Source organism: Budorcas taxicolor, chromosome 5, assembly GCF_023091745.1.
Source record: "Budorcas taxicolor isolate Tak-1 chromosome 5, Takin1.1, whole genome shotgun sequence".
In the NCBI taxonomy this organism is placed as follows: domain Eukaryota; kingdom Metazoa; phylum Chordata; class Mammalia; order Artiodactyla; family Bovidae; genus Budorcas; species Budorcas taxicolor.
The window spans coordinates 12,206,118-12,231,826 of record NC_068914.1 but is presented as its reverse complement, the minus strand read 5'-3'; the positions used below and the strand labels follow the sequence as shown (position 1 = coordinate 12,231,826).

The 25,709-nt window shown below is 52.3% G+C and overlaps 1 protein-coding gene across 3 annotated transcripts in view; it reads right to left on the bottom strand.

Annotated features, from left to right (window-relative positions):
- Window positions 1–25,709, bottom strand: part of DLG5 (discs large MAGUK scaffold protein 5) — a 120,665-nt gene that overhangs the window by 17,349 nt on the left and 77,607 nt on the right. For 2 of the 3 annotated variants that reach the window (XM_052639547.1, XM_052639549.1), the window contains exons 6-20: window positions 23,452–23,711; window positions 21,966–22,278; window positions 17,788–17,972; window positions 15,706–15,831; window positions 13,387–13,519; window positions 12,828–12,955; window positions 11,644–11,819; window positions 11,208–11,311; window positions 9,229–9,321; window positions 6,864–7,883; window positions 5,917–6,040; window positions 5,439–5,580; window positions 4,023–4,135; window positions 3,312–3,407; window positions 2,985–3,135 (exon numbers count right to left, since the gene is read on the bottom strand). In XM_052639547.1, the coding sequence (XP_052495507.1) occupies window positions 2,985–3,135; window positions 3,312–3,407; window positions 4,023–4,135; window positions 5,439–5,580; window positions 5,917–6,040; window positions 6,864–7,883; window positions 9,229–9,321; window positions 11,208–11,311; window positions 11,644–11,819; window positions 12,828–12,955; window positions 13,387–13,519; window positions 15,706–15,831; window positions 17,788–17,972; window positions 21,966–22,278; window positions 23,452–23,711 (3,164 nt within the window). The remainder of the gene's footprint in view (window positions 1–2,984; window positions 3,136–3,311; window positions 3,408–4,022; window positions 4,136–5,438; window positions 5,581–5,916; window positions 6,041–6,863; window positions 7,884–9,228; window positions 9,322–11,207; window positions 11,312–11,643; window positions 11,820–12,827; window positions 12,956–13,386; window positions 13,520–15,705; window positions 15,832–17,787; window positions 17,973–21,965; window positions 22,279–23,451; window positions 23,712–25,709) is intronic. The other variant, XM_052639548.1, reaches the window with a different exon arrangement.

The following is a 25,709-nucleotide window of genomic DNA, read 5'->3' as shown; positions in this document are numbered from 1 at the left end:
ATAAACACTGATATACGCAGGGAAAGGGCACGTAGGTTTCCACAAGAGAGGAATGGCCTCACGATGTGCAATTTACAAACCTCCAGTGGGGTCTCAGACGCCCTCGGAGGAAAAGAAGTGCCTTCTGGGATGATGTTTACCCCCAAAGGGACAATATGAAATATCAGTTTTTATATTTACCAGTACACAGGGTGATGTAAATTGATCATGAGATTAAGCTGCTGCAAACCCGAGGCACTTAAATGGGACCGGGGAGGCTGGGAGCAAGGTGACACCATGCACTCGCTGGCCCCAGGCTGCCACCCACCGCCCTGTCGGTATGAGGGGCATGGGGCCTGGGGTGGGGCCCTCCTGTCGGGCCAACCTCAGACTCCTCAGCGAGGAGGACCTGGGCCTGGCAGCCGCAGGCAATCTCAGGAGGGATCTGTAGTGGTGGAGGCATCTGGAAGGTGCAAAGGGTTAGAAAGAAGAGAGGGGTGATTGGAGGAGGAAGACAAGCACAGACGCCTGGAACATGACACACAGACAGACAGACAGCTGCATGACGCTGAGCCGCCAGGACCACACTGCACGCAGCCTGAGCTCCAGGCAGAGCCACCCCCCAGGCCCCCCTCCTCCAGAGCACACGGGTGGGTGTGAATCCACGTGTAGAAGGCTGGGAGGGCAGCGGGGAGCCCTTTTGGAGGTAATCCTTCCTTTTTAACCTCCTGAATGATTTAAACTTTTATAATATGCAGAATTTTGTCAAAACAATACAGCTTCTTCGTAAAAGAGGTTTGTAAAGTATACTTAATATTATAAATAGCTTGAAACATAACATTAAGGAGCAAATGTTTACATATATAAAATAAAATGCATTTACACTGTAAATGTAATACTTGTGTGTGTGCACATGTACACGCACACCCACACACACACCCACCTCAAAAGGTTAAATAACAGCAATTAAATCTCTGGTTGATGATCAGTGGTCCCCAACCTTTTCAGCACCAGGGATCAATTTCATGGAAGACAATTTATCCACAAACCAGGGTTGGAGAAGATGGTTTTGGAATGATTCAAATGCATTACATTTATTGTGCACATTATTTCTTATCAACTGCCACCACTGATTCGACAGGAGGTACTGGTCTGAGGCCCAGATGTTGGAGACTCCTGAATTATGCAACTTTTTTTCTTTCTAAATCCTCCTGAAACCATCTCCCCCAACCCTGGTCCATGGAAAAACTGTCTTCCATGAAATATATCCCTGGTGCTGAAGAGGCTGGGGACCGCTGATCAGAGATTCAATTGCTGTTACTTCTTTCTACTTTTCCAGTTTACCCAGTTTTCAATAATGATAGTGTATTTTAGACTGAGGAAAAGAGGGACTATTTTTAATGAGTAATCCGTCCTTCAGCCAGGTCGCACACATGTTAAACTTGATGTCGTTTAAGCACCATGAAGGCAGGCGTCATTGACACACACACGCTCACACACATCGGTTCTCTGTGCCCTGTAGAGGAAGCTAAGGGGATGTCTGACTGCATGTGACAAGGCCCCTTCTGATTCTAAGGAACCCACCTTACTGGGGGGAAGATCTTGTTCCCTCAAAGATCTGAGCTGGGGTTCAGTAAAACCACACACCCACCCCCTACCCCTTCAGGGCCAGTGTGTGCTCCCGTCTGCACAACGCAGGTGAGGCTGTCATGAACACAGCCATACCCACTGCGCCTGACTCCCCTGGGGGCCTCCTGGCAGTTACAGGCACATGCTGCTCTGCAGTTCACACTTGCTAGGCGTGCTATCTCACAAGTTCAGACTGTCAAGTCAGAGGAGGTTTCCTTAATGACGGGCCCAGCCAGCAGCATCGTTTCTATGGCTCATAGCCACAAGGGCCCTCGGCTTTTTGGACTGAAGTGGAGGAGAGTAGCTCTAGTCCTTGTAAGTAAAAGTGTTGGTCGTTCAGTTGTGTCTGACTCTTTATGGCCCTATGGACTGTAGCCCACAAGGCTCCTCTGTCCACGGTATTTCCCAGGCAATACTGCAGTGTGTTGCCGTTGTCTTCTCCAGGGGATCTTCCCGACCCAGGGATTGAACCTGTGTCTCCTGCACTGAAGGAAGATTCTTTACTATCTGAGCCACCAGGGTAGCTGCAGTCCTTGCAAGGAATTAAATAAAGGTAAGTTTGAGCTTAATCCTATCTCCCACTAGCATCCAGAGAGAACCCTTTAAATAGAAATCTGATCTAGTGAATCCCACTCTGAAGAACAACAGAAGCGGATGAGGAGCCCACAGAGTTTGTGCAGGGAGGGATGGCCCTGAGGAGAGGCACGTCTGGAGGGACAGCTGCTTTTCGAAATGAACCAACAAATGGCCAAGTTGTACGTGTATGCCTCATACCCCTTTTTTTTCCTATGTGTGTTTTATCTCACAATAAGCGTGGGGGGCAGAGGTCAAGCAATGCAGCTATGTTCTGGGTCAAAAAGCAAAGGATAAGAACGAGCCTGATTCTAATTAGGGTAGGTTGATCGCTAACCAAGTGAGCACAGACAGACTACTCCAACTTCCCCAACTTCAGTTTCCTCCCCTTAAATGGGGTCAATGATGACACTGCTGATCACGGGCTTACACGGGGATTTCACAGCTTACTATGTGGACAGTGCTAAAACAAGGGCCTGGGAGGTAGTGAATGGTATCACTCCATCACCATGTCAGGTCAACGCCAGCATCATTTGCTGGAGCCCCCCACCTCTGCCTGCAGGCACTCAGTGGAAGAGCTCACCCTGCCTCCCTGGCCAGCCAGGTGCGCCCCTCCTCCTGCATCAGGAGCACCCAGGACTTCCTCATGATGTCCTGCGGCAAGACACCAACGAATGCAAGGCGACCCAAGCTGCAGCGGCCTCGCTGGAGGTCAACTCTGCGGGCCCTCCCCAACCCCCGGCACCTCCCAGGACTCAGCGCTGGCTGACTGCGGGGGTGCCCGTCCCCCGGGGCCTGCTCACCTGTCCTTCCTGCGTTCCCCAGGGGCAGCAGGGTTGACAGCAATCCTGGGCAACGTGGCGGCTGAGGTCTGGGGCTGGCTACAGGAGGACAGGCCTTCGACGCTGAGGGGAGACTGCGGGGGCGTGCTGCACTCCGAGTGCGACAGCGAGCCTGCGGGGTGGGCGGGTGCGGCCCAGACACACGGCCGTGAGCACAGGTGCCTGAGGCCTGCCCTGCCAGCACTCACTGATGGCGGAGGCGGTGGGGGAGCTGTGAGCGGTGCCCAGAGCCCCCACCCTGAGGACGGAGGGGTCAGCAGGGGAGGGAAGCGCTGAGGGAGGCCTCACCTCTGTCAGACCCCACGACAGACCGCGGGTATCTTGGCGTCGATGGGATTTTAATGCGTTCTGCCTTGAACTGCAAATTGCTCGAAGACCCTGTGGCTCCACAAGAAGACGAAAGTTTAGGCCTGCGACTGAACAGCGCCCCTCACTCCCTCCCCACCACCCTAGGTGTCAGGAGAGACACGCGGTTACACAAAAGTAAGCGGGCCCGGCCATTTGTCCCTGGGGGCACCTCAGCGTGGGACAGTTAGGGAAAGCAGACGCTCAGTCCCCAGCATGAGAATAATCTGTGCAGGGGGAGGCTGCCGCAGAACGGCATCAAGTCTGGCTCCAGCCCCGAGCAGACGGTAACCCAGGTGACAGAGGTCACTGTGGCCTTGTCTCCACAAGGCTGGAAGCAGCCCCACAAGAGTGTCCTTCTGGGGTAACTGTCAAGCTCGACTCCAGGTGGCATTCTCTGAGTGAACAGCAGTGCAACATCCCCCAGAATGACCTCAGGGTAGTGAGCAAGGCTGCTGGGCTAGAGATCATCGGAACGACATGGCCACCGTGGGAAGCTGCAGGAAGGCCACAGGAAAGGGCTCTGGGGGCAGCATGGAGTCAGCCTCAGCCCCCGGTCAGGAGAGGGGCCACCAGGAGGTCTGGGCATGAGGGTGTGGATGCAAAGGAAGGCTGGTGCCCGCTCTGGCAAGAAGGCTCCAGTAGCGCAGTTACCGAGGCGGGCGCTGGAGGGCAGGGAGTTGGATCCATGGGAGGCTCTCATGTCAGAGCAGTCGCTGCAGGCCCTGGGGCTCAGGTCCAGGCTGAGGCGGCCCTGGTGCTGGACACTGCGTGAGAAGCAGACAGGTGAGCAGCTCGGGAGGAAGACCAGGATGGGACCAAGTGACTGGCTTTCCCGAGGCCCTCTGCCAGCTCAGAGGAACCCAGAAGCCGCTCCCGGGCAGTTGAGGACAGCGACCACCCACAGCCTCATGCAGAGGGCCCTGCAAGCCCTGGGCCAGGACCAGGCTCAGTGGGACAGAGGGCTTTCTACAGGGACTGCAGAAGGCCTGAATCCTGCAGAAGGTGGGCAAGGCGAAGCTGGACGGCACCGAGGACAGAGTCCTGCGCCTCCCTCAGGAAAGCCCGCCCCGGAGACTGGAGAGCAGAGGGCGGGGAGACGACATAGCCCAGGTCAGGGCTGGCCTGCGGGCAGCCCCAACAGTGACCTCCTCTAGCTGTGAGGCTCCACCTCATCTCGTCAGTGCTTGCAGCCTTCCAGTGGTCTTCACTGCACTCAGGATAAAACCCAAACTCTGCATCATGGCCACAGACCCTACAGGGTTTGTGCCTTCCTCCTGACTCACCATCTCTTTCCCGGGCTCCCCTACTCTGTCCCTTGAGCCCATCACCTCTCTCTCAGACACCTGGGCTGCAGCACCCACGGCCCTCCTTCCCAGAAGCTCCTCCCCAAGTCCTGTGCGACTGGCCTCCTCTTGCCCCTCTGGTCACGGCAGCATCTCCCTGCATGGGGTCCTCCCCATGGCCCAGTTGAACTTCTCACAGCCTAATCTGTTGACATTTTAGGGTCTTCAAGGTCACTCAGCACCATCTGATCTGAGTAGTTCTGTTCTTTTTTTTTTTTTACACCTGCCCCCCTACAACTTGAACACAAATGGCATAGGAGAGGAAGTTTATCTGCTTAATTCTCCACTAAAACCCTCCAGAACTATTGCAGTCTGTGGCATGTAGTAGATGGTCAATTAAAATCTTAAAATCTGTCAAGTAACTGAAGCAATGCATGACCTTGTGTCAATCTATTCAGTTTTAAGGCTCCATTCTCATCTATCAACCAAAGACAGTTAAGAGTAAGGTTGCTATAGCAATCAGGTGAGATGATGCTTATAAACGTCTGAGCATACTGCCTGGCACTCAGTTATCAGCTGCCATCACTACCATCTTCCTATAAATACTTTTTCAAGCTCCATGTTGGTAAATGAAGCGAGCGACCTTACAGTTTACTTCCCCTGGAGTCCCAGTGCTTCTCTGCCAAGTCCCTTCCCCATACAGAGCCCCTCTATGTACAGTGGCTTTACACCAGGGTAGGCTGGGATGGCTGGGGTACAGGGAGGCATGAGCGGCCTCACATACCTGGGGTGCAACCCGTGGGGGCCAACCTCTCTGGGGATGGGTGGAGAGCTGCAAGGGCCGACCCTGTGGCTGCGCACGGTGTAGATGGGGTTCCTCAGGACGGAGCTCACAGTGCTCGGGGCCATACTCCGGGGAACCGTGCCTAGAAATGGGTAGGGTAAGACACCTGCCCCGCAACACCCAGCTAGCCCCGGACCTATGCAAGCATCTGGCCCTTCTCCATCATAAAGCAGGAGAACTCTCTTCAGTGCTGCCAATTTCCCAGACTGCCATGGTCAGAAAAGGCTCTGAAAAGCTAAAAGACGTCACTGAAACAAAATGAAACCCTCCAGGTAGGTCAGCAACTGCTAAATCTTTTGGACTGCTCTGTTGAGGATATGCAGCAGCTCCCTGAAACGACTGTCTCTGCTCTCCCTGAGGCTGGGTGGCCTTGTGGCCCATGTCGACCCTCCTCCCCAGCCCTGCCCTGCCAGCTCACCCACAGATGCCCTGCTGGGGTAGAACGGAGGGTTGCTGTGCCGGCTGGAATGTCCAGGAGAGTAAGGGGACCACTCCTGGAGATCTGGGGAGAGCTCTCCACTGGCCGGGGTGCACTTCTGCTCCTGCAGAACCAAAGGCAAGAGGCAGTGGCTGGAAACAGGGGAACACACGGGCATTGGCAAGCAATTTCTGTCCTCTACGACCTAGCTTCTCCCACTTGGACACATGCAGTGACACCTGGGAGAGTTCATAGCTCGTTATTCATTCATGTTGTCTTAACACATCTGGAAGAGTAGAACTTCCTTCAGAAATACTTCGGAAGAAAACCAGACAAAGAATCTGTTCTTTCAAAGAAATAGATTTTCTGTGTAGAAGGTGGAACACATGTATGCCTGGGGCACATGTCTGTAACAACTCCACATGACTTGCCCAGCCACGTGAAGCTCTGTGTCTGCCGACAGAAGCACACATTCGTTCTCCTGCTCACAGCCATGTTTCCCTCCAAAAATGACCACAGCACCTGCAAAACCTCACCCATCCTCCTGCCAGCTAACAGATTCATATGGGCCATACGGTCTCCCTAAGCTCTTCAAGGTAGGTCCCTACCACTGGGTTCCACTGTAAAAGTCAAAAGTTTCCTGCTAGATAAGCAAACCACAGCCCACACCCAATACGGTGCTCCTCTCCTGGCTTCATGTTACCACCACCATGCACGCCTCCGGGGACATTCCAGTCTCCTAAGGGAGTCTCTTTCCTGTTGGCATCTACCCGCTACCCCCACCCCCACCCCCAGGCAGGTGCTGAGAGCTAAAACAGAGGAGCCAGGGCTAAGCCTGAGCTGGGGGACGCCAGTACAAGCAAGCATGGGCCCCTTCATGGAGTGCTCACAGCCCACTGCCCCACCCTCCTCCAGCTGGCCCTAATCCACCCTGGGTCAAGCACCACCTCCAGGAATTGAGCAGGGATCACGACTGGAGCGAGCTTGGGCCGAAAGATGGGCGCGGACTTGGGCCGGCGGCGCTTCTGCCCCAGCTCGTCCACCTTCTGGGAGGTGAGGTCCTCGTCACAGGACTTCTTGGCTGGCAGGTAGGAGGAGTCCCTGTCCCCTTCGGGGCAGTAACTTGAAGCGATGCGGACCCTGGCTTTGTGAGGGGGCGAGGCGTGCATGGGATCCCCAGGGTCCATGTCAGGGGGCAGGGCGCTAGGGGGGCTGGTGGACGGGGAGCTGCCCACCAGAGTGGCCTCTGACTCAGAACTGGTTTCCAGCTTGTGCTGGAACTTAATGGAGTCACCTCTCCTGGGAGGTTTTGGGGGCGTCAGAGGTCCCACCCTCTTGGAGGGCAGGGGGGAATGGGCAGGCCCAGAGCCTGGGAGCAAGTAGTCTATTTTGGGGGGCGTCTGGGGGCGTTTGAAAGTGTTTGGGTCAAAGATAGATTTTCTTTGCTTTGGCTTCCTGTAAACAGAGAGCTTCTCAGGCCCCGCCATGGAGCTGAGCACAGCCTTGGGCCAGGTCCCGCCGCTGTGGGTGTTGTCAGGTTCTGCCTTGTCCAGGGGGGCCTCTGCCGCCCCACAGGGGCCCACCTCAGTCTCGAAGGGCAGCAGCGGCCGCCGGCTGCGCACGTCTGCCGGCCCGTAGCCACGCTCCCCTGAGGCATCTGAGCGGAAGGAGCTCAGGCTGCGCTCGGACGCGCTGGGACAAGCCTGGGGGGAGACGGAGAAGGGTCCCCCGGAGAACGGCTTGTGCAGGAAGGAGCTGCTGCCTCCGGGGGGGCCCAGCTCCTTCCTGTCCTCCAGCCTGTCCGCGTAGAAGAGGTCTGTCTGCGTCGAGTTGTTGTGCTGCATCAAATTCCGTTTATTCTGAGCCTGGACCTCTGGGCCATGGGCTCGGTAGCTGAGCATCTTATCAGAGTCCTTGATGTTTTCAAAGATATTCTGGCCGCTCCACGAGGCGCTCTGAGGGAACACCTAAGTAGGGGTTGCAAAGGAGTGAGGGAGAGAGCGGGTGAGACGGCAGGACCTGGAGCTGTCACCTACCCTGGAGGTAAAGCCGTGGTAGGGAATGGGCCACACAGACCCAAGTCGGACAGATGGACAGACGTGCAGGCGCACGCCTCGCCCGTGGGTGAGGCCTGTTTACAGCCTGGCCGCTAGGAACCCACAGGAGAGACACAAAGTTCCCCGGCTTTGAGCATTTTCTGAAATCATGTGCACTGTGTTCTGCCTTATTTTTTAAACGATTAAACAAAATGTAAAAGCTTCATTCTTAAAAGATATTTCTTATAGTACGCCAAGGCAATGGCATATTATTCAGCAATAAAAAGAAACAACCTATCAGGCCACGAGAAGACACTCAGGAGCCTTAAATGCATATTACAAAGCGAAAGAAGCCGATCTGAAAATGCTACAGAGTCCAGCTATATGACATTTTGGAAAACACAAAACTACAAAGATAGTAAAAAGATCAGAGGCTGCCAAGGGTTACGGGGGAGGAGGGGATGGATAGGTGAAGCCCAGAGGATCTTTAGAGCAGTAAAATTATTCTGTACAGTAGTGTGCTGGTGGATACATGTCCTTATACGCTTGTCCCAACCCACAGAATGTACTCCAAAAGTGAATCCTCATGTCAACTTCAGTTAATACTAATGTATGAATACTGGGTCATCAGTGGCAACAAATGTACCCCCACTGACACAAAATGAACAGGAGAGATAGTGGATAATATGAGAACTCTCTGTACTAACATAACTTTTCTATAAACCCAAAACTGCTCCCCTAAAAGTCTCTTAATTTTTAACTAATACTTTAAAATATCTCCTAATGAAGTAGATGAACCTATTTCCAACCTTCTTAGAAAAGTTGACAGGAAAGCACAACGAATGCCCTTAAATCCACTCAGATTCAAAATATTCTGCCAAATTGTCTCTACCTATTTACCCTGCAGAACATTCACCAATAAGTTACAAATATTATGACATTTCACCCCAACAGCTTCAACATGCCTTTCCCTCAAATAAAGCCATTCTCCCGTATAATCTCAACACCATTATCATACCCAGGAAAAGTAAAAATTTCCTAAGATCATCTAATTATCTAGTCCAGATCCAAACATCCTTCATAGCTGGGTTGTTAGTCCGTTTTGGGTTTTTAAACCAAGATCCAGTCAGGGTTAGTGCACACCCTAGACTTAGAAATCAAGACTTTTCCCCCAAGGGTCCCAGTGATGTGGAGAAGCAGCTTGGGAACATGGAGCTGAGGCTCTGCCCACCGCACAGACGACGAGAGCAGAGCCAGGGCGGGGTGGGGCGCTTACCTTCAGGAGGGACAGGGTCAGGGAGTCCTGGCAGCTCCGCAGCAGAGACTCACACTCATTCAGAGACTTGTTGTCCAGTGCAATGCCATTGATCTAGGGCCAACAAAGAGCCCGTCAGGCTCATGCCAGGCCAGGGGTTCTGCCCAGCTGCTGACCCATGCTGGACAGTGGGCCTGGTTATGTAAGGTGCCCATGTCTGGAGCTGGCAAAGGACAGAAAGCCCCTCGCCAGTAAGGCCCTCAAAGTCCAGTCATGGGGCTTCTGAAGCAAATGAAATACACAGCCTTAAGAGCACTCTGGGGACGGGACTCGTCTGGCTGGGACCAGAATACCAGGGATCCCAGGGAGCATCCCACCCCTGCTGCTTCCTGCTTCGTGATGCTGGACCACGGCTCAGAACTCCTTCACATGCAAACAGGAAGAAAAACGTGTTTGAGCCCCCAGGAGTGGGAGGAGACTGAAAATGAGGTCCCGGCGTGGGAGGCCACAGAGGAGCCACGTGACACCAAGCAGCATCACAGAGACTCCCACAGCCCCACGTGCCCGAGTCTCTGCCCACGCCCCCCTCAGACTCGCTCCAGTCCTTTTTAAAAGCGTACACGCAGTAGACGACCGGTGATACTGGGATGGTGCTCTTGACGGAGCACCACTCGGCATCACGGACCACGCCATCAGCACAGCCGACCATGTGACAGAGCTCACAGCATAAAGCCAAGTGAGAAAGGCCATCTCAGATGGGCACACACTCTAAATCCTACTTACGCAATATCCTCCAAATGACAGAATGATGGAGCTGGAGAACAAATTAGTTGCCAGAGTTATGACAGGGGGTGGGGGGCGGAACATGCTGAGGACTGTGGAGGTTAATATAAAGGGTAATTCATTGTGAAGTATGACGGAAATCAAACTAATATTGTAAAGCAATCACCAATCAATTAAAAGTAAATAGAATTATAAAAAAAAAATAAATGTTAACATGAGGGAGATCTTTGCAGTATTGGACAGTTCTGTATCTTGATTTTTTTTCTTAATCTAAAATGTGATAAAACAACAGAAATCTATACATAGACACTGTGCCCGCATCAACTGTCTGGTTTTGATGCCACAGTTGCATAAGATGTAGCCAACTGACATAACTAGAGGATGGGTATACAGGACCTTCCTGCATTATCTTTGCAACTTTTTAAATATTACTTAATATCATAACTGAGCTATCTCAGCAATTGTTTGAAAATCAAAACTTAAAAATATATATTCAGAGTGATTATCTTGGAGTGGTAGATTAATTTTTTGGTTTTCATCTTGGAAGGGTAGATTAATTTGGTTGGTTTTGTTTTTCTTTATAACTTTCCTACATCTTAAAATTTTTCACAACGGCCGTATTGCTTTTAAACTCTAGCTTGCCCCATATCTGAAAAACCGCTGGCAAAGATGTGACATAACAAGCTACCCCAAACACTGCAGATGAGACTGGAAAGGCCACAGCTTCCTTGGAGCACACGGAGAAAGGTTGCCACGTCACAGGATAAATGCTTACAGCCTCTGATCCACCAATTCCGCCCCCAGCTACAGAACTATACCCCATGGGAATACACAGCAGTGGCCACACAGCACTGCTATAGAAGCAAAAATGTCCTGACCGTGCATCAGGGGACTGGCTCAACAGCCACTATGGAGCATGCAGTTTATTGAAACGACCAGATTTAAAGATGTAAATCTGGAAGAACCTCAAGGCATGCTGTTAAAAATAAAAAGCAAGGTTAGCAGTAGCACAGTATATTGGGACCACATCTGAATTAAAAAAAAAAGTGGGAGCTTAAACTGTAAGATAATAAACATCTGTTGCTTCAAAAAAAATAAAGTGGGAGATACAAGTTTTGGAGAGAAAAACACAAGGAGTTGTTAAAAGTGGTTGCCACCAGGGTGGGAACTGGGAGACAGGGAGTCTAGAACCGGGAAAAAGAGTTCCCAAGACTTACGGCCACGATCCTGTCTCCCACGGCAAGGGACCCCTCCTTGGCAGCTGGGCTTCCGGGCACCACGGCGGCAGCATACACTCCATTCTCGAGACTGATGCCACTGTCTGCAAACCACAGAGGCCCACAGTCAACCCCCGCCAGGGTCAAACAGCCCTCCGGCTATCTCCCCTCATCTTTGTGAGATCAACTTATAAAAGGGATGCTGGCAGACTATGAACTATCCATCTCAGCACCCCACCCAGGTCAGACCATCCAGGGGCCTGATCAGGTCTGGTCTAGTGAATCAGTCAGTCACAGCAAGACACAAGACCCAGATGGTCCCCTGGCGGGAAGCACACACACTGCAATACCTTGTTCTGGGAGTAAGGTACGCTTGAAAACACTCGCACCCTCTCTACACAAGAAAGGGTACCCTATCCATCTCCACGGCCCCTACCTTTATGCCCGCTCAGGTTGATGTGCAGTGGTGTGACCACCTTCCCACCCAGGGACTTCCTCCGACGCACAACCATGTTGATGGCCCCCTCCCCATTGAGAAGTGCCTTGATGGCCTGCTTCTTGTCCTTGTTGATGAGGTCCACGTCGTTGATTCTCAGCAGCCAGTCATTGACCCTGAGGAGGGGCACAGCCAGGTCACTGCCTGAGAAAGCCTTGGGACCAGGGGAATGCCTGTTGCTCCTACTCGGGAGCAGAACACCAGAAAGCAGGTACCCCACAAACACATTCAGAAAGATTTCCTCTTCCGAGAGGGTAGAGTAGTTAACCTTGTAGATGTTGCAGCCTGGGTTCAAATCCAAGTGCTACAACTTACTGGCAGTGTGACGTAGCCCCTCTGGGCCTCAGGGTTCTCATTTGTAAAATGGAGGCAACCAGCACCTACCTCATGGAATTGCAAAGGTTAACGAAAAGTGACTGAACTTATATCAAGTGATTGAACTTAACAGTTAACAAGCACTATGTAGGTGCTAATTATTATTATTGCTATGTCATGGGATGAGCAAGCAATGCATATTCTAGACTCACACACACCACTTGAGTCCCCTTTAACACACAGAAGTAAAAGGAGAAAGATCAGATTCAGAGGCAATTTGGAGTCGGTGTGTCCTTTAAGAACAGGGTTAACAGTTGAACCTGCAAGCTTCAGGTTGCTTCTAAGAGCCCCTCAGATCCTAGGATGCGTTCATTTAAATGCCAGCTGGTGGTCTCCCTGGTGGCTCAATGGCAAAGAACCCACCTGTCAATGCAGGAGACAAAATGTTTGATCCCTGATCCATGAAGGTCCCACAGGCCGTGCAATTACCAAGCCTGCGAGCCACAGCTATGGAGCCTGTGCTCTAGAGCCCGGAACTACCACTACGGAGCCCGTGTGCCCTACGGCCTGTGCCCTGCAACAAGAGAAGCCGCTGCAGTGAGACGCCTCCCCACCACAAGCAGAGAGCACCCCCTGCTCGCTGCAACTAGAGAAAGTCTGTGCGGCGAGGAAGAACCAGCACAGCCAAAAATAATTTTCTTAAAAAAAGAAATATCTTATCAATGTCACCTGGCTCTCCTCCAGGTCCTCTGCATTAGGTCAAAGGGAAACGTCCCCCTCCCCGCCAGAGCCGGGGTCCTGACACTTACCGTAAGCGGCCATCAGCGATGCTTCCTTTGTCCACCTTAGTGACAAATATGCCACAGTCCCCTGGCAAACAAGGCTCGTTCACACCTTCTGCCATATCGAACCCAAGTGCTTTCAAGTCAATATCCTCCTGCCAAGAACAGCAGCAACAGCTCACTTTAAGCAGGGATGAGAAACACTTGGCACTTACACCTCTGGCCACTCACTCCAAGGCGGGGGTTGTCCCTTCACTCTGATGGGGCACTTGGTCCCCAGGATGAAAGCTCTGAGCAGCTGTGATCCACCCCTCTCTGCCACTGCAGACACACAGCCCCCTCATGCTCTGCTCTCCATGCACTGCCAACATCTGCCAGGGGACACAGGAGGCCAAGCTGCGGCTGCTACCTGGCTCGGACAAGTGCTGGCAAAGGATGCATCTGCGCCCCAGGAGGAGAAGCTGACTTCCCAACTAGCAGCCATGAAGCTGGAGGGCACTGCGAGAGGGCCGGCCCCCCTCTCACTTCCGTCCCAAGCCTGCATGTTGAGGAGAGCTGGGGAGAAAAAGACCTGCGGGCAGTTTACCGTCTCCCTTTCAAATTCCACAACTTCTGTTTCCCACTCCATAGAGTCTGTGTCGATGGCCGAGTCGTGCGAGCTGTGGGCCATCAGCTGCCGGAACCGGGCCTCCTTTTCCAACTGGGATTCCATCTGCTCCCTGCAGACAAAGAGAGAGTCATGGCAACGGCCCTCTGGGAGGCAGAGTATCCCAGCCGAGTCCACTGGGAAACGAGGTGGACCATGCCCATCTCCCTCACACTACGCACCAGCTTCCTAATAAATCCGAGGGTCAGGTCAAGGCTTCCTGAATCAGTGGGTTCTCATAGTTTTTAAGCCTCAGAAATTTGCCCCAAATTTATCTAGGTAGGGGTTTAATGCAATTCTGATAGAAATGCCAGTAAGACTTTCTGTAGCCAAGACTATTCTAAAATGTATATGGAAAGGTAAGGAATTAAAATGACTAAACCGATTTTTAAAATAAAGAATAAAATGGGAGGGGTCATTCTACTTGATTTCAAGACTTATACAGCTACAGAAATCAAGGCTGTGTGGAATTGCCAGGAAGACAGAGACAATGGATCAGTGGAACAGAATAGAAGACCCAGAATCAGCTCCACAAAGTACAAAAGATACAGAAGTCGTTCCATAAAGAAAGCACCGTCTTCAACGAATGATGCTGGAGCAAGTGGACATCATGTCAACAGACTCTCAATCTAAAGCCCATACGTTATGTAAAGATTAACTCACGATCTATCACAGATTTAAATGTAAAACTATAAAACTTCTAGAAGGAAAGTATAGGAGAAAATCTTTGAGATCTAAAATAGATTAAGGGTTTTTCAGACATAACATAATCCATTAAAGTTTTTAAAAAATCAATACATTGGATTTTATCAAAATAAAAAGCTTTAGCTCTCAGAAAGACCGAGGGAAGAGGATGAAAAAAGACTCAGAAACCTTGTAATCTTCCCCAGCAACACCCTTCTTCCTAAAACCTGGGCCCAGATGACCTTCCGACTTCATCATCACTGCCCTGACACACTCGCGCTGCACGTTCACCGCACGTGGCTCAGCTCTCGCCCACTATGCAAGTGTGCTGCTTCTGCAGACGGGGGGCTTCCTGGGCAGCAGCACCAAGTCCCTTGCCTGCACCCCACCAGTTAAGAGAACTTAGCACCGAGAAGGCGCAAATACAAATGTGCTGAACAAACAAACAAATGGAACTTGACATTTCTCAAAAGTTCCAGGCAACTCTGGCTCAATTACTGTACAAAACCTCTTCCCATGCTCAAGCACCCCAGGGCTCCCGGCTTTGCTCTAATTTGATTCTACTGCTTGCTAGATCCAAACTGGGTCCCTGGAGAGCCTGCCTTTTTGCCTCTTAACCTCTGGGATTTTCTTAGAGTGCTTAAGTCCCAGGGCTTCTGGGTTTTCATTGAGCAAATGAAGCTGTTTGTCTCATGTTAAGAGATGCTGTTGAACAGGGAGGAAGGGGAAGCAGTCACCCCCACTTCTGGAAGGCTTCGCTTGAATGTGCGAGGCTTGCACACTCACTAGCTTCTCACCACCCTATCAGGTTGGGAGGTCTCACGAACAGACAGAGAGCCACTGCTTCTCAACTACAGAGTCTGGTTCCTGTCCTGAACTGCAGTGATGGCTGTTGGGAATCTGCCAGTTTCTCTTTTTCAGCTTGGATCTTTATATTTTCTATACACTGGGAGGGGCTACCAAGTCTGAAGTGACGTCCCTGGAGCAGCGCTGCCATCAAGTGTCTGACGCCCCACACAGCACAGTCAGAGTAGACTGGAGTGGTAGTAACAACCATCTTCAAACGCTGCTTCACAACCTGTCATCTTTCTGGCCCATCGCATACTGGTCTCTCAGATGGCCCTGCCTTGGGTCCACCTCCGTGTGCTGCGAGCCCCCACAGGGACCGATGGCTTGTGCCTCCCCCAGGGCCTGGTCCACAAAGAACAGGTACCTTGCAAATCCTTGCTGAGTTGGCGAATGAACGAGGGAGGGAGAGAGGGAATGAATGGACAACACATGCTTGCCTGTCCCCGAGCGGACTGCCTGGGGCAGGGGCCTTCCTTCCGATGGCCCTGTGCACACGGTGCCCGTCCACCTCCACAGGCTCTCCAAAGGGCCGCTGCCACTTCTGTGCTGGTCTGAGGATTTCTAATTAACTCTCCACGTAGAGGCAACACTGGGACACATTTTATGGACTGACCGAGTAAGGGGACCAGCGGCCAGGCCTGCCCATGGGGCTGCTGTGCTCTGGTGGGAGGGGGCCCTGTGCTCCCCGGGTGCCAGCTCATCCCAGTAGCGCCCACCCCGGCATACTTGAGCTCCTTCAGCTCCCGGCTGACATCGTTCTTCTGTTTGCGAGTGTCGTCCAGGCTGCGCAGGGCCTCAGCCAGCTCACTCACTGCCCGGTCCCGCTCCCGCCTCAGGTTGTCACAGAGCGTCCTGACAGAGGGGGCAAAGGGCAAGGTCACTGTGAGGGGCAGGGGGCGGAGGACTCATGGCCTGCAGTGAAGCTTGCAGCCCATGCTCCTAAACACCCCGGATGCCTGCCTCGGCCCCAAATGCATGAGAGGAGTGCTTGAGAGTCTGGAGACAAGACCTCCCAGGCCAATCCCACACAGGGACAGAGGGGACACCTTGGACCTGGCAGAGGGGACAACCCCATGGTTACCAGGCAACAAGCATCTCATTCTGCAGTCCAGTATTTGTCCCACAATTTCACCCTCAGTATACCTGGGGTCAAACACCATGCTCCTGCGCTCCCAGCCCATCTGGCAAGCCCCAGTGCTCCAGCACCAACCGCATGCTTCATGCAGGTTTTTCTAGAGTTGCCCTCCACCCCACAACTAGATGGAGCCCCCCATTTGGACAGAAATCATGTCTTACGCATCTCTGCAGCCCCGAGCCCTGTGCAGGTAGGCTTAAAAAGTCTCTACTAACAAACGTGTGGCCTCTGGGATCCCAGGATCAGCTTGGTCAGTCAGACAGGAGGTGGGGACAGGTGACCCAGCAGCAGGGGAGTCTGCGCTCTGTGCCACCTGCAGAACTGCATCCTGCCACCGGACGGACCCCGAATGGGCAGGTCCCTTCCTCTCAATGGCCCCAAGTCCCCTCCAACCCTGAACCTTCATCTTCTGATCAGCCCAGAGTACATCTGTCTCTCCAAATGGCCACAAGTTACAAAAAGTCTCAGTGACCAGGTTCTCAGTCATCACCAGCAACACCACGCCACTAGGGCCTCTCCTGGCTTTACTCCAGGCCAAGCTCCAAGTCTACACTCAAGGGCTCCCCTCCAGCGGTCCTCACCACCTGCCCTCAGGAGCCCTGTCGGCCGTTTCTCCTACTGACTCTGGAAGTGTGCACCCCACTCATGCCACACCCAGTCCCAGGCCTGCCCTGAGTTCACCAACCACCTTTGTTCATGATGGTCCCTCGGGCTGCAGGACCCATCACCTTCCTCCATTTAGAAAAAATGCCACTCAAGCTTAAGTTCTGGCTCGAATGCCATGCTTCCTGGGGAGACCTCCCTACCTGCCCCCCAGTTCCCTGCACACCCCCACGGGTTTACTGTTCACGCATCTCCCTCCCCGCATTGCCCTGTCCCATGACGTTGCTCAGCCCCCTCACAGGCATCACACACGCCCAGGAGCCTCAAAGGCTATTTCTCTCCCAGGGTCTCCTTTAAGCTCGAGGGACACTGGTTGTCAACAACCAATGAATACTAGCTGTAAGAATGCAGTTCTGTGATACAAATGAATTTACTTACCAAATAGAGAGAGAAACTTAGAGTTACAGAATGAACCTCTGGTTGCCAGGTGGGGAGGGGAAGGATGAGCGGAAGGGAAAGCTAGGGAGTTTGGGATGGACATGTACACAGTGCCATATTTAAAGCGGATAACCATCAAGGACCTACTGCGTAGCACAGGGAACTGTGCTCAATGAGATGAGCCAGCCTGGATGGGAGGGGAGTTTGGGGGAGAGTGGATACATGTGTATGTATGGCTGAGTCCCTTCACTGTTCATCTGAAACTATCACAACATTGTTTGTTAAGCAGCTATACCCCAATACAAAATACAAAGTTTAAAAAAAAAAAGAATGCATTTCTGAAACGTCAGTTGCACCAGAAGCCCCCTAAGCCTGGCCTTGTGCCACTTCACGAGGGTCTATGCTCTAGACATAGCATGCACTTGGACATCTAGGGTGAAGGCAAATAGGAAGTTGAGATGCAACGGAAAATTCCAAATTTTCACTATGAGGCGAGACTGGGGCATCACCTAGAGTGAGAAGGACTCGGGTCACTCCCATCAGACCTGGAAGTAAGTGGTAAAGACTGACCCTCCCACAGACCCACTGCGTCGTGGGGAGACCCGAGCCCGTGGGGGCCCCAGCGCCCATACCGGATGCTGTCCCGCTCAGCCACGATCTTGTCCCGCTCCTGGAATGCCCAGTCCCGCCGGCACTTGGCCACGTCTGCCTCTTGGAGGGCTTCCTTCAGCTCCTGGCACAGAGCCTTGCACTGCTTTCGAAGGATTTCAGCCTCCTTGTTGGCTCTCCCGGCGTCCATTGTCACTGTGTCTTTGATCTGCAGGGGGACAACGAGTGGGCAGAGGGGGAGGTTACGGGGCCTTCTGGTCCACAAGTGCCCTCCGACTGGTGCAGGAGCTGGGGCTGCACTCTCAGGAGCTGGATGGAGGGAAGTGCTGGGATCCCAGCCAGAGCCCATTCCGACACACCCCAAACCGTGACGACACGCTCCACAGCCATGCTCAGACGCCTAGCGACGCTGTATCAGTGTTCACTCAAACTCTTTCAGCCCCTCACAGAGCCAGGACAGGAAGCCCGGCCCCTGCTCTGCCCTGGTCTCAGAGGCCCAGGTGAAATGACCCCCAGAGGGCTCCTCCAAAACCCCACCTGCCACTTCCGGGATGCGTGTCTTGCGGAGAGCCCTCTGCATCTCTCTAGACAGTGCTTGTGGCAAATCGTGGCACGAGGCCCCACTGCAGTGACGGGCGCAGCACTGGCCACGGCGCTTCCCCACCTGCTGCGTCTACAACACAGCCGTCACGCTCTGGCACCCAGTCATTGCTAAGTCTGGAAATCCACTGACTGCTATGTTTGCTGGGGAAGTCCTAGGTGTCTCAGTTCCTTTAAAAAGCTGAAATCTAAAGGATCTGCTTCTAGACCTGTTTCCAAAGCACGACGTGCTCCGTTAAAATTTCAAATCAAACTCTTTGAAGCATTCATACAGAAAGCTCCCTCTGTGCTTCCACAATCCTCAGAAAACATGAAGAATATGAGAGACAACGAAGTGAGTGCCTGCTGCTAGAGTAACTCCTAGTCCAGCTCAAACGCTTTCTGAAGAAGTGAAATACGCACAAGGCGAGAATGCGCCTCTGGGTCATCGTCCACCTCCCCCAGTGCCTCCCCTCTTATCCCTCTGCTCCTTCCTCACTTCACGCAGTACCTCCCCCCTCACACCATGCTCCCCAACTTTCTACCAAATTCAATCCCCCAAGCAGGACTGGACATCAGAGATGCAGCTGCATTCAAGGAGCAGTAGAAAGCACCGCCAGTCCAAGTGGCCAAGCTTGCCTTTCAAGGGGACAGTGGCTGTCGGAGGGGCCTGTCTTAGGAAGCGACCCAGTCTCCGGAAGGACCTCTGTGAAAGGCAGCAGCGCCCCACGGCTTCCCTGGGGCAGCAACCAGTTTCCACGTCCTCCTGAAGCCGGCAAGCGTTCACGGAACCTGGCAGCCCATGGCCGGAGGTTGGATGCCAGCCCGGGTGAAGGAAGTCCCTGGATGTGCCCTCTCTCGGAGGTGGGAAGCAAGGGAGAGAGGTGGCAGAGCTGACCGGGTGTCCAGAGCGAGGCAAAAACCCTGACAGGCCCCCCACCTGCCCTTTCTTTGCACAATCCACTCTGGAGAAGACAATAGGGTGGGTGGGAGGCAATGAAAGAGAAAAGAGGGTAAATAAACTGGAGGTACAGAGAGGAGGTGGGGAGCATAGGAAGGCACACGTGTCAGAAGGAAAAAGAACCACCAGCCCTGTTGAGCAGAACAAAAACAGTTCTGAGACCTGGGCCCTGGCCTGGCTCAAGGTCCATCTCAGGTGACCCCGCAAGAAGTGGCTGCTGGAGAGGGGTGGGAGCAATCCTTAGGGGCCTCGCAGGTCATGGGGAGATAAGACCCTCCACGCCCATACCTCAGAGCCAAGATGGCCCAGGCCACAGACTTAGTTAGCCTCTTCTGTCCAGACGGGGAGTGGTCTTGTCCCAGAAGCCAGACAGATTCCAGAGGGAGCTGACGGTTTCAGCTGTGGAAGCTACAGGGGCGGGGGCTGGACTGTCCTCACCTACTGACTGGGATGGGTGCCCAGAAAAGATTCCTGTCTCAGCTGACAGGCAGACCTCATGTGTGGCCAGTGCCCCCTGTGAAGGTTCAGGGCTCCAACTGGAGGCGCACGTGAGCCCTGGCAGAGTGGGCGACACGGGCCACCAGACCGAGCATTGCGGGGCAGCCGGGGGTCTTCCTCTGCCCCCGTGCTTCTGCATTCCTGCCAAGAGCACAACTGACCTCTATCATCTCAGCCAGGTGGCTGCTGGCCTATCACAGCCTCACCTTCAATGGCTTTAACACACTGTCCTTGACGTTGTAGTTCAGTGACTGACTCAGGCATTTCTGATGTTTTTACTCTTCATCATTTTGTTTTCCTTATTTGGTATCAACATATTCCCCAACAATTAAGCTCTCATACCAGAATATGAAAATGAGGTTGATGTTTTCTCCAGGGCAGTCACCAAGCCCCAACATATTATATTTGCTTAGTAAGAATCTCTTCAATTACCTAGAATAGTCCAATTCAGAGTCAGACAGTACGTTGGTAGATAGATGTCAGGAGCCGTGGGTGGGGGTGGCGGAGGGATGGGGAGTTAGTGTCTAATTGGGACAAAGTTTCAGCTTAGAAAGGTGAAAATTCGAGAGATGGATGATGGTAAGAGCTACATGACAATGTGAATCAACTCAGTACCACTGAACTGTGCAGTCCAATACCATTAAAATAGTTTGTTTTATATTATGTGACTTTTACTGCAATTAAAAAAAAAAAGAATCTCTTCATTATGGTCTTTTAAAAATTTCATCAAAGAAAAAATATTCCTTTTCACGATGGCTTTCACCTTGATGATGTGGAGAAGTCTCACTCCCTCTGCATGAAACTGTTGTTATTTGGCCCATTTTTGCCTATAAAAACAATTTCATAGGATGCACCCTAATCCTAACAGGGTGGTAAAGTTCAGATGGGCATAAAAATAACCCTGATAATAAAGACTTAAATCATTCCTACTTTATGCAGATACTATTCTAAGTGTGTTTTCAATGTTAATTCAGCTGATGGTTGCAACCACCCTGTGAAGCGGATGCTGTCATCGTTTCCAGTTTGTAGATGAGGCAACTGAGAGGCCCAGAGCTCTGAGAGAGGTAAGAGGTCACGTGGTTGAGGAGGTCTGCCCTCTAAGCACTGCTCCCAGCACTGCCAGGGCCTGAGGCAGCATCACTGTCCAGAGAGAGGCTCCCCAGGCCCTGGCCACCCCTCGGGTATCAGCCCTGCCTCAGGCTCAGTCCAGGGGGCTCTGGCTGCAACAATCCATGCACACACTCTCTCTTCCCAAACTGCCCGACCTTTAACACCTTCTTTTCACTTTTCACAGGCCGGTTTTCAAGCCTTTATTCTAATGGACCTGCAGAGCAAAGTAGAATTGAGAAGAATGAATGGAGAACTACTCCAATGGAAAGACAATCTGCTCTGATCAAGTTCAGCAGCTCCAAACAGAGCCACACATGAAGCAACAGAATGCAAAGGCAATCTCAAATAGGGAGAGTCCACGGGCCTATGTCCACGGCCCTGTGCTCCGCCTCAGCAGAACACACCTGGTCACAGGAGTAAGCAGTGTCAGCAATGAGGCCTGGGTGGCCAGGCAGGAAAGATGCAGAGATGCCACACTGGTCACTCGGCAGTCAAGCTCAGCAGCTCAGTTGGGATGCTCCTGAGCCCCACTCCCTGCAGATATGCCCCCAGGAAGCAAGGCTTGAAAGGGCCCTTGGACCCAGCCTAGTAGGCCACCTTCCCATCAGGAGCCCAACCACCCCTCCACAGAGCCGACTCCTCAGATGTCGGGGGAAAGGAACACTGAGCGTGCTCTTCCTGACTCACAAGGCCAGATGTATCTATGGCTCTGGGACCCTGGCCTTGGGATATCTTCTTAATGAGCAAGTCCTTGAGCTGACTTCCAGCTGGAGACTAATCAACCATCACATCCCCAAGGGCATGGGTGAGCATCTGCACGTGTCATCCAACCTTCTTCCTACGCTGTCAGCTCCAGATACCCAGGACCACAGCTGGACCTCACCTGTGTCCCATGCAGCCTGACCAGAGCCTGGCACCAAGTGTGAGCTCAGCAGCCGCCCAGGCGACATCCGACAGCCCAGCCAGCAGCAGGCCTAAGGCGAGACGCCATCAGCTCCCCGCTGCTCCAAGCAGCAATGCACCACAGCCCTTGCTCCCTCACCACCTTCCTACCTGCCGCAGTGCCTCCATCTCCTCGCTGGCTGCCTTCTTCTCAGACGTGCTGCTCTTGAGCTTGGACTCGGCCAGCTCTACCTCGGTCTGCAGCTTGTCCAGCTCGGAGATGACCTGGTCGCGCTCGCTCATGATGAGCTTGTACTCGCTGTACACTGCGTCCCGCTCCTCCTTGTACTTCTCCGACTCCTTGGCGGTTTTTGCCTGTGTGGTCCTCAGCTCCGTCAGCTCTGACTGCAGCAACTCCATCTCCCACTGCAGGTCCTTGTTCTGGGCCGTGGCTTTGTTCAGCTCGTGGTGAATGGCCTCGAACCTGGGGCAGAGGGGCAGCCAGGACGTGGGGGATGGGGACCTGCCCAGCCAGCTCTGCTGTGCTGGACAGTGAAGCACGAAGATTTGAGAGAGGTCATTCTCCACACCCCCAAGAGAGAAAAGTCATGAAGGACCAGTGCCCCTGGACCCAGACTTTTTCTCAACCTTCTACAAATACTGGAAGTTCCACAGAGGACTTTACTGCCTCTGCTCTACCAGAAAAAAAAACAAAACAGAATTCTTCCTTTCTTCCATGGTCAAGCTATGTTATTTTTATAAATTTAAAAAAAAATACTAGAATCACAGCCTATGAAAGATAAAAGTGGCCTGAATGATCACTGAGTCTGGCCACCTCATTTCACAGATATAGATGATAAGGCTTTGAGATACAGGTGACTGGTCCAAGGTCACCAGGTTGGCATCAGGGCACAGCTCAGTCCTTCCAGGCAAGGAAGATCCTTCCATGAAGGTAGCCCTGCAAATTAAAGCCTGCAGCTCCAGAGCAGCATTTCTGAATGTGGATTCCTTGGAGCACCAACCCTGGATGGTGCTCCATTAAAGAAGGTGTGCCCTTTACGGACCGATGTTTAGGAGACATTGCATCTGCCTCCTCCTGGGAGAATCTAGTGCCCAGTACCAGAGTAAAGGCTCTGAGAAGTCCTGCAGGGCAGACACCTGTTTATGCGCCAGCTGGCAATTCCCAAACCCCCTTACAGCTGGAGACTACCTTTCATATAAAGCTAACAGGCAACTCAGAGGACAGCTATGCCGCAGAAATGTACTTAAGAAACACTGAGGGCTGGGGTCAGAGCCCTACAGATTACCTACCTTAATAAAAAGTATAACTTTTGGAAGAAATACTGCCTAGGACAATTAACTTCCCTGGCTGTTAGGTGGGTGAGTGACAGGGAGGGAGAGGCTTGTGGGGCAACCTCAGAATCAGGATGGTCAGAACACCCGAGCCACTCAGACAGGAGACGAGCACAGCGCCCACGGCATGCTGAGAGTCAGGAAGGTGGTTTCTGGAGATGTGGCAGGGAGCCTTGCAGATAACCAAGAGCCCACAGAGGAGAGAGTGGTCCCTGGCAGGGAAGGTAGCACTTGGCCCTTGGGCCGTTCTCCGAGAACGAAAGACAGGCCAGCCGCTGCCTCCCGTAGCGGCCCAGGCTCCTACCTCCTCAGGGAGAGGGCACACTGGTGCTGCAGCTGGATGGCCGTGTCCCTCTGCTGGGTCAGCATCTCCGTCTGCTTCAGCAGGCGCTGGTTCTCCTCCTCCAGCTGCTCCAGGCGGCTCAGGTCCGAGCTGTGGATGGCGACTTTCTCGCTGTACCGCTTCCGCAGGGCGTCATAGTCCTTCTTCACCACCTCCAGCTTGTCCATGGCTGTGTCGTACAGCTTGTTGAGAATTTCTGATGACCCGTTGTGCTTCAGCACCTGGGGGCCAAAAATCATGCTAACCAAAGGTCGGAGGGCAGGAAGCAGGACAAACTGGCCTCCATCTGTCTGGGGGAAGGACTGTTGACAAGGGAGGAGAGGTTATACCCTGTGGCCTTCAGGAGTCTCATGGTCTGATTCCACAGGCCCTGTAGTCACACTGAGCTGATTCACTCATTCACAAATATTCCTTCAGTAATGTTCAGGAAAGAGTTATTATAGCAGGTCTGAGATGTCTAGCCTTAGGGAGGCTTGCTTGCAAGCTGACCCTTGGCTGGTGTCTGGCAACATGAATGGTAAGTAGTCCACTGCACTGATATAAAACTTTTCCCAAGTGATAAGAAGGGTTTTCCATGACTGGAGTGGATGGACAGTGAGTCTTGGGCTTTCTTCTGGGAGTCTTGAATTTCATAACATGCTAAGCAAGGGGCTATGTATATGGCCACTCCCAGTAAAAACTCCCTGGGCAGGGAGAATCTCATGGGCTTCCCTGGTTACGAGTCTCACGTGTTGTCATGATTCAGTGCTGGGGGAACTAAGCCTGTCCTGTGTGACTCCACAGCAGGATTCTCAGAACCCATCAACCAGTTTCCTCTGGACTTTGCCCCATGCAACCCTTTCCAGGAGAAAGGAGCAGTGACCCCACAAGAAACTGACCCAGACTTGCCCAGGAGTGTCCAGGAGTCTCCAGCAGAGGCGTGGGTCGGTGGTGGCCGGCTGCAGGGTTGGGGACAGTGAGTGCAGGAGTGCATGCATGGGATCTTTTGAAGGAGGTCACCATTATCTTCATTACATCCACCATAGTTTTGGCCCCAGGTAAATAGCAGGGAGGGAACACAGCCCCACCCATCAACAGAAAACTGGATTAAAGATTTACTGAGCATGGCCCCGCACATCAGAATAAGACCCAGTTTCCCTCTCAGTCAGTCTCTCCCATCAGGAAGCTTCCATGAGCCTCTTATCTTTCTCCAACAGAGGGCAGACAGACTGAAAACCACCATCACAGAAAACTAAGCAATCTGATCACATGGACCACAGCCTTGTCTAACTCAGTGAAACTATGAGCCATGCCATGTGAGGCCACCCAAGATGGAGAGATTATGGTGGAGAGTTCTGACAAAATGTGGTCCACTGGAGAAGGGAATGGAAAACCACTTCTGTATTCTTGCCTTGAGAACCCCATGAACAGTATGAAAAGGCAAAAAGATAGGACACTGAAAGATGAACTCCCCAGGTCGGTAGGTGCCTAATATGCTACTGGAGATCGGCGGAGAAATAACTCCAGAAAGAATGAAGAGACGGAACCACAGCAAAAACAACACCCAGTTGTGGATGTGACAGGTGACAGAAGCAAAGTCTGATGCTATAAAGAGCAATACTGCATAGGAACCTGGAATGTTAAGTCCATGAATCAAGCTAAACTGGAAGTGGTCGAACAGATGGCAAGAGTGAATGTCGACATTTTAGGAATCAGCGAACTAAAATGGACTGGAATGGGTGAATTTAACTCAGATGACCATTATATCTACTACTGTGAGCAAGAATCCCTTAGAAAAAATGGAGTAGCCATTATAGTCAACAAAAGAGTCCAAAATGCAGTACTTGGATGTAATCTTAAAAACGACAGAATGATCTCTGTTTGTTTCCAAGGCAAACCATTCAATATCACGGTAATCCAAGTCTATGCCCTGACCAGTAATTAATGCTGAAGAAGCTGAAAGTTGAACGGTTCTATGAAGACATATAAGACCTTCTAGAACTAACACCCAAAAAAGAAGTCCTTTTCATTATAGGGGACTGGAATGCAAAAGTAGGAAGTCAAGAAACACCTGGAGTAACAGGCAAATTTGGCCTTGGAATGCGGAATGAAGCAGGGCAAAGACTAATAGGGCTTTTCCAAGAGAACGCACTGGTCACAGCAAACACCCTCTTCCAATGACACAAGAGAAGACTCTACACATGGACATCACCAGATGGTCAACACCGAAATCAGATTAA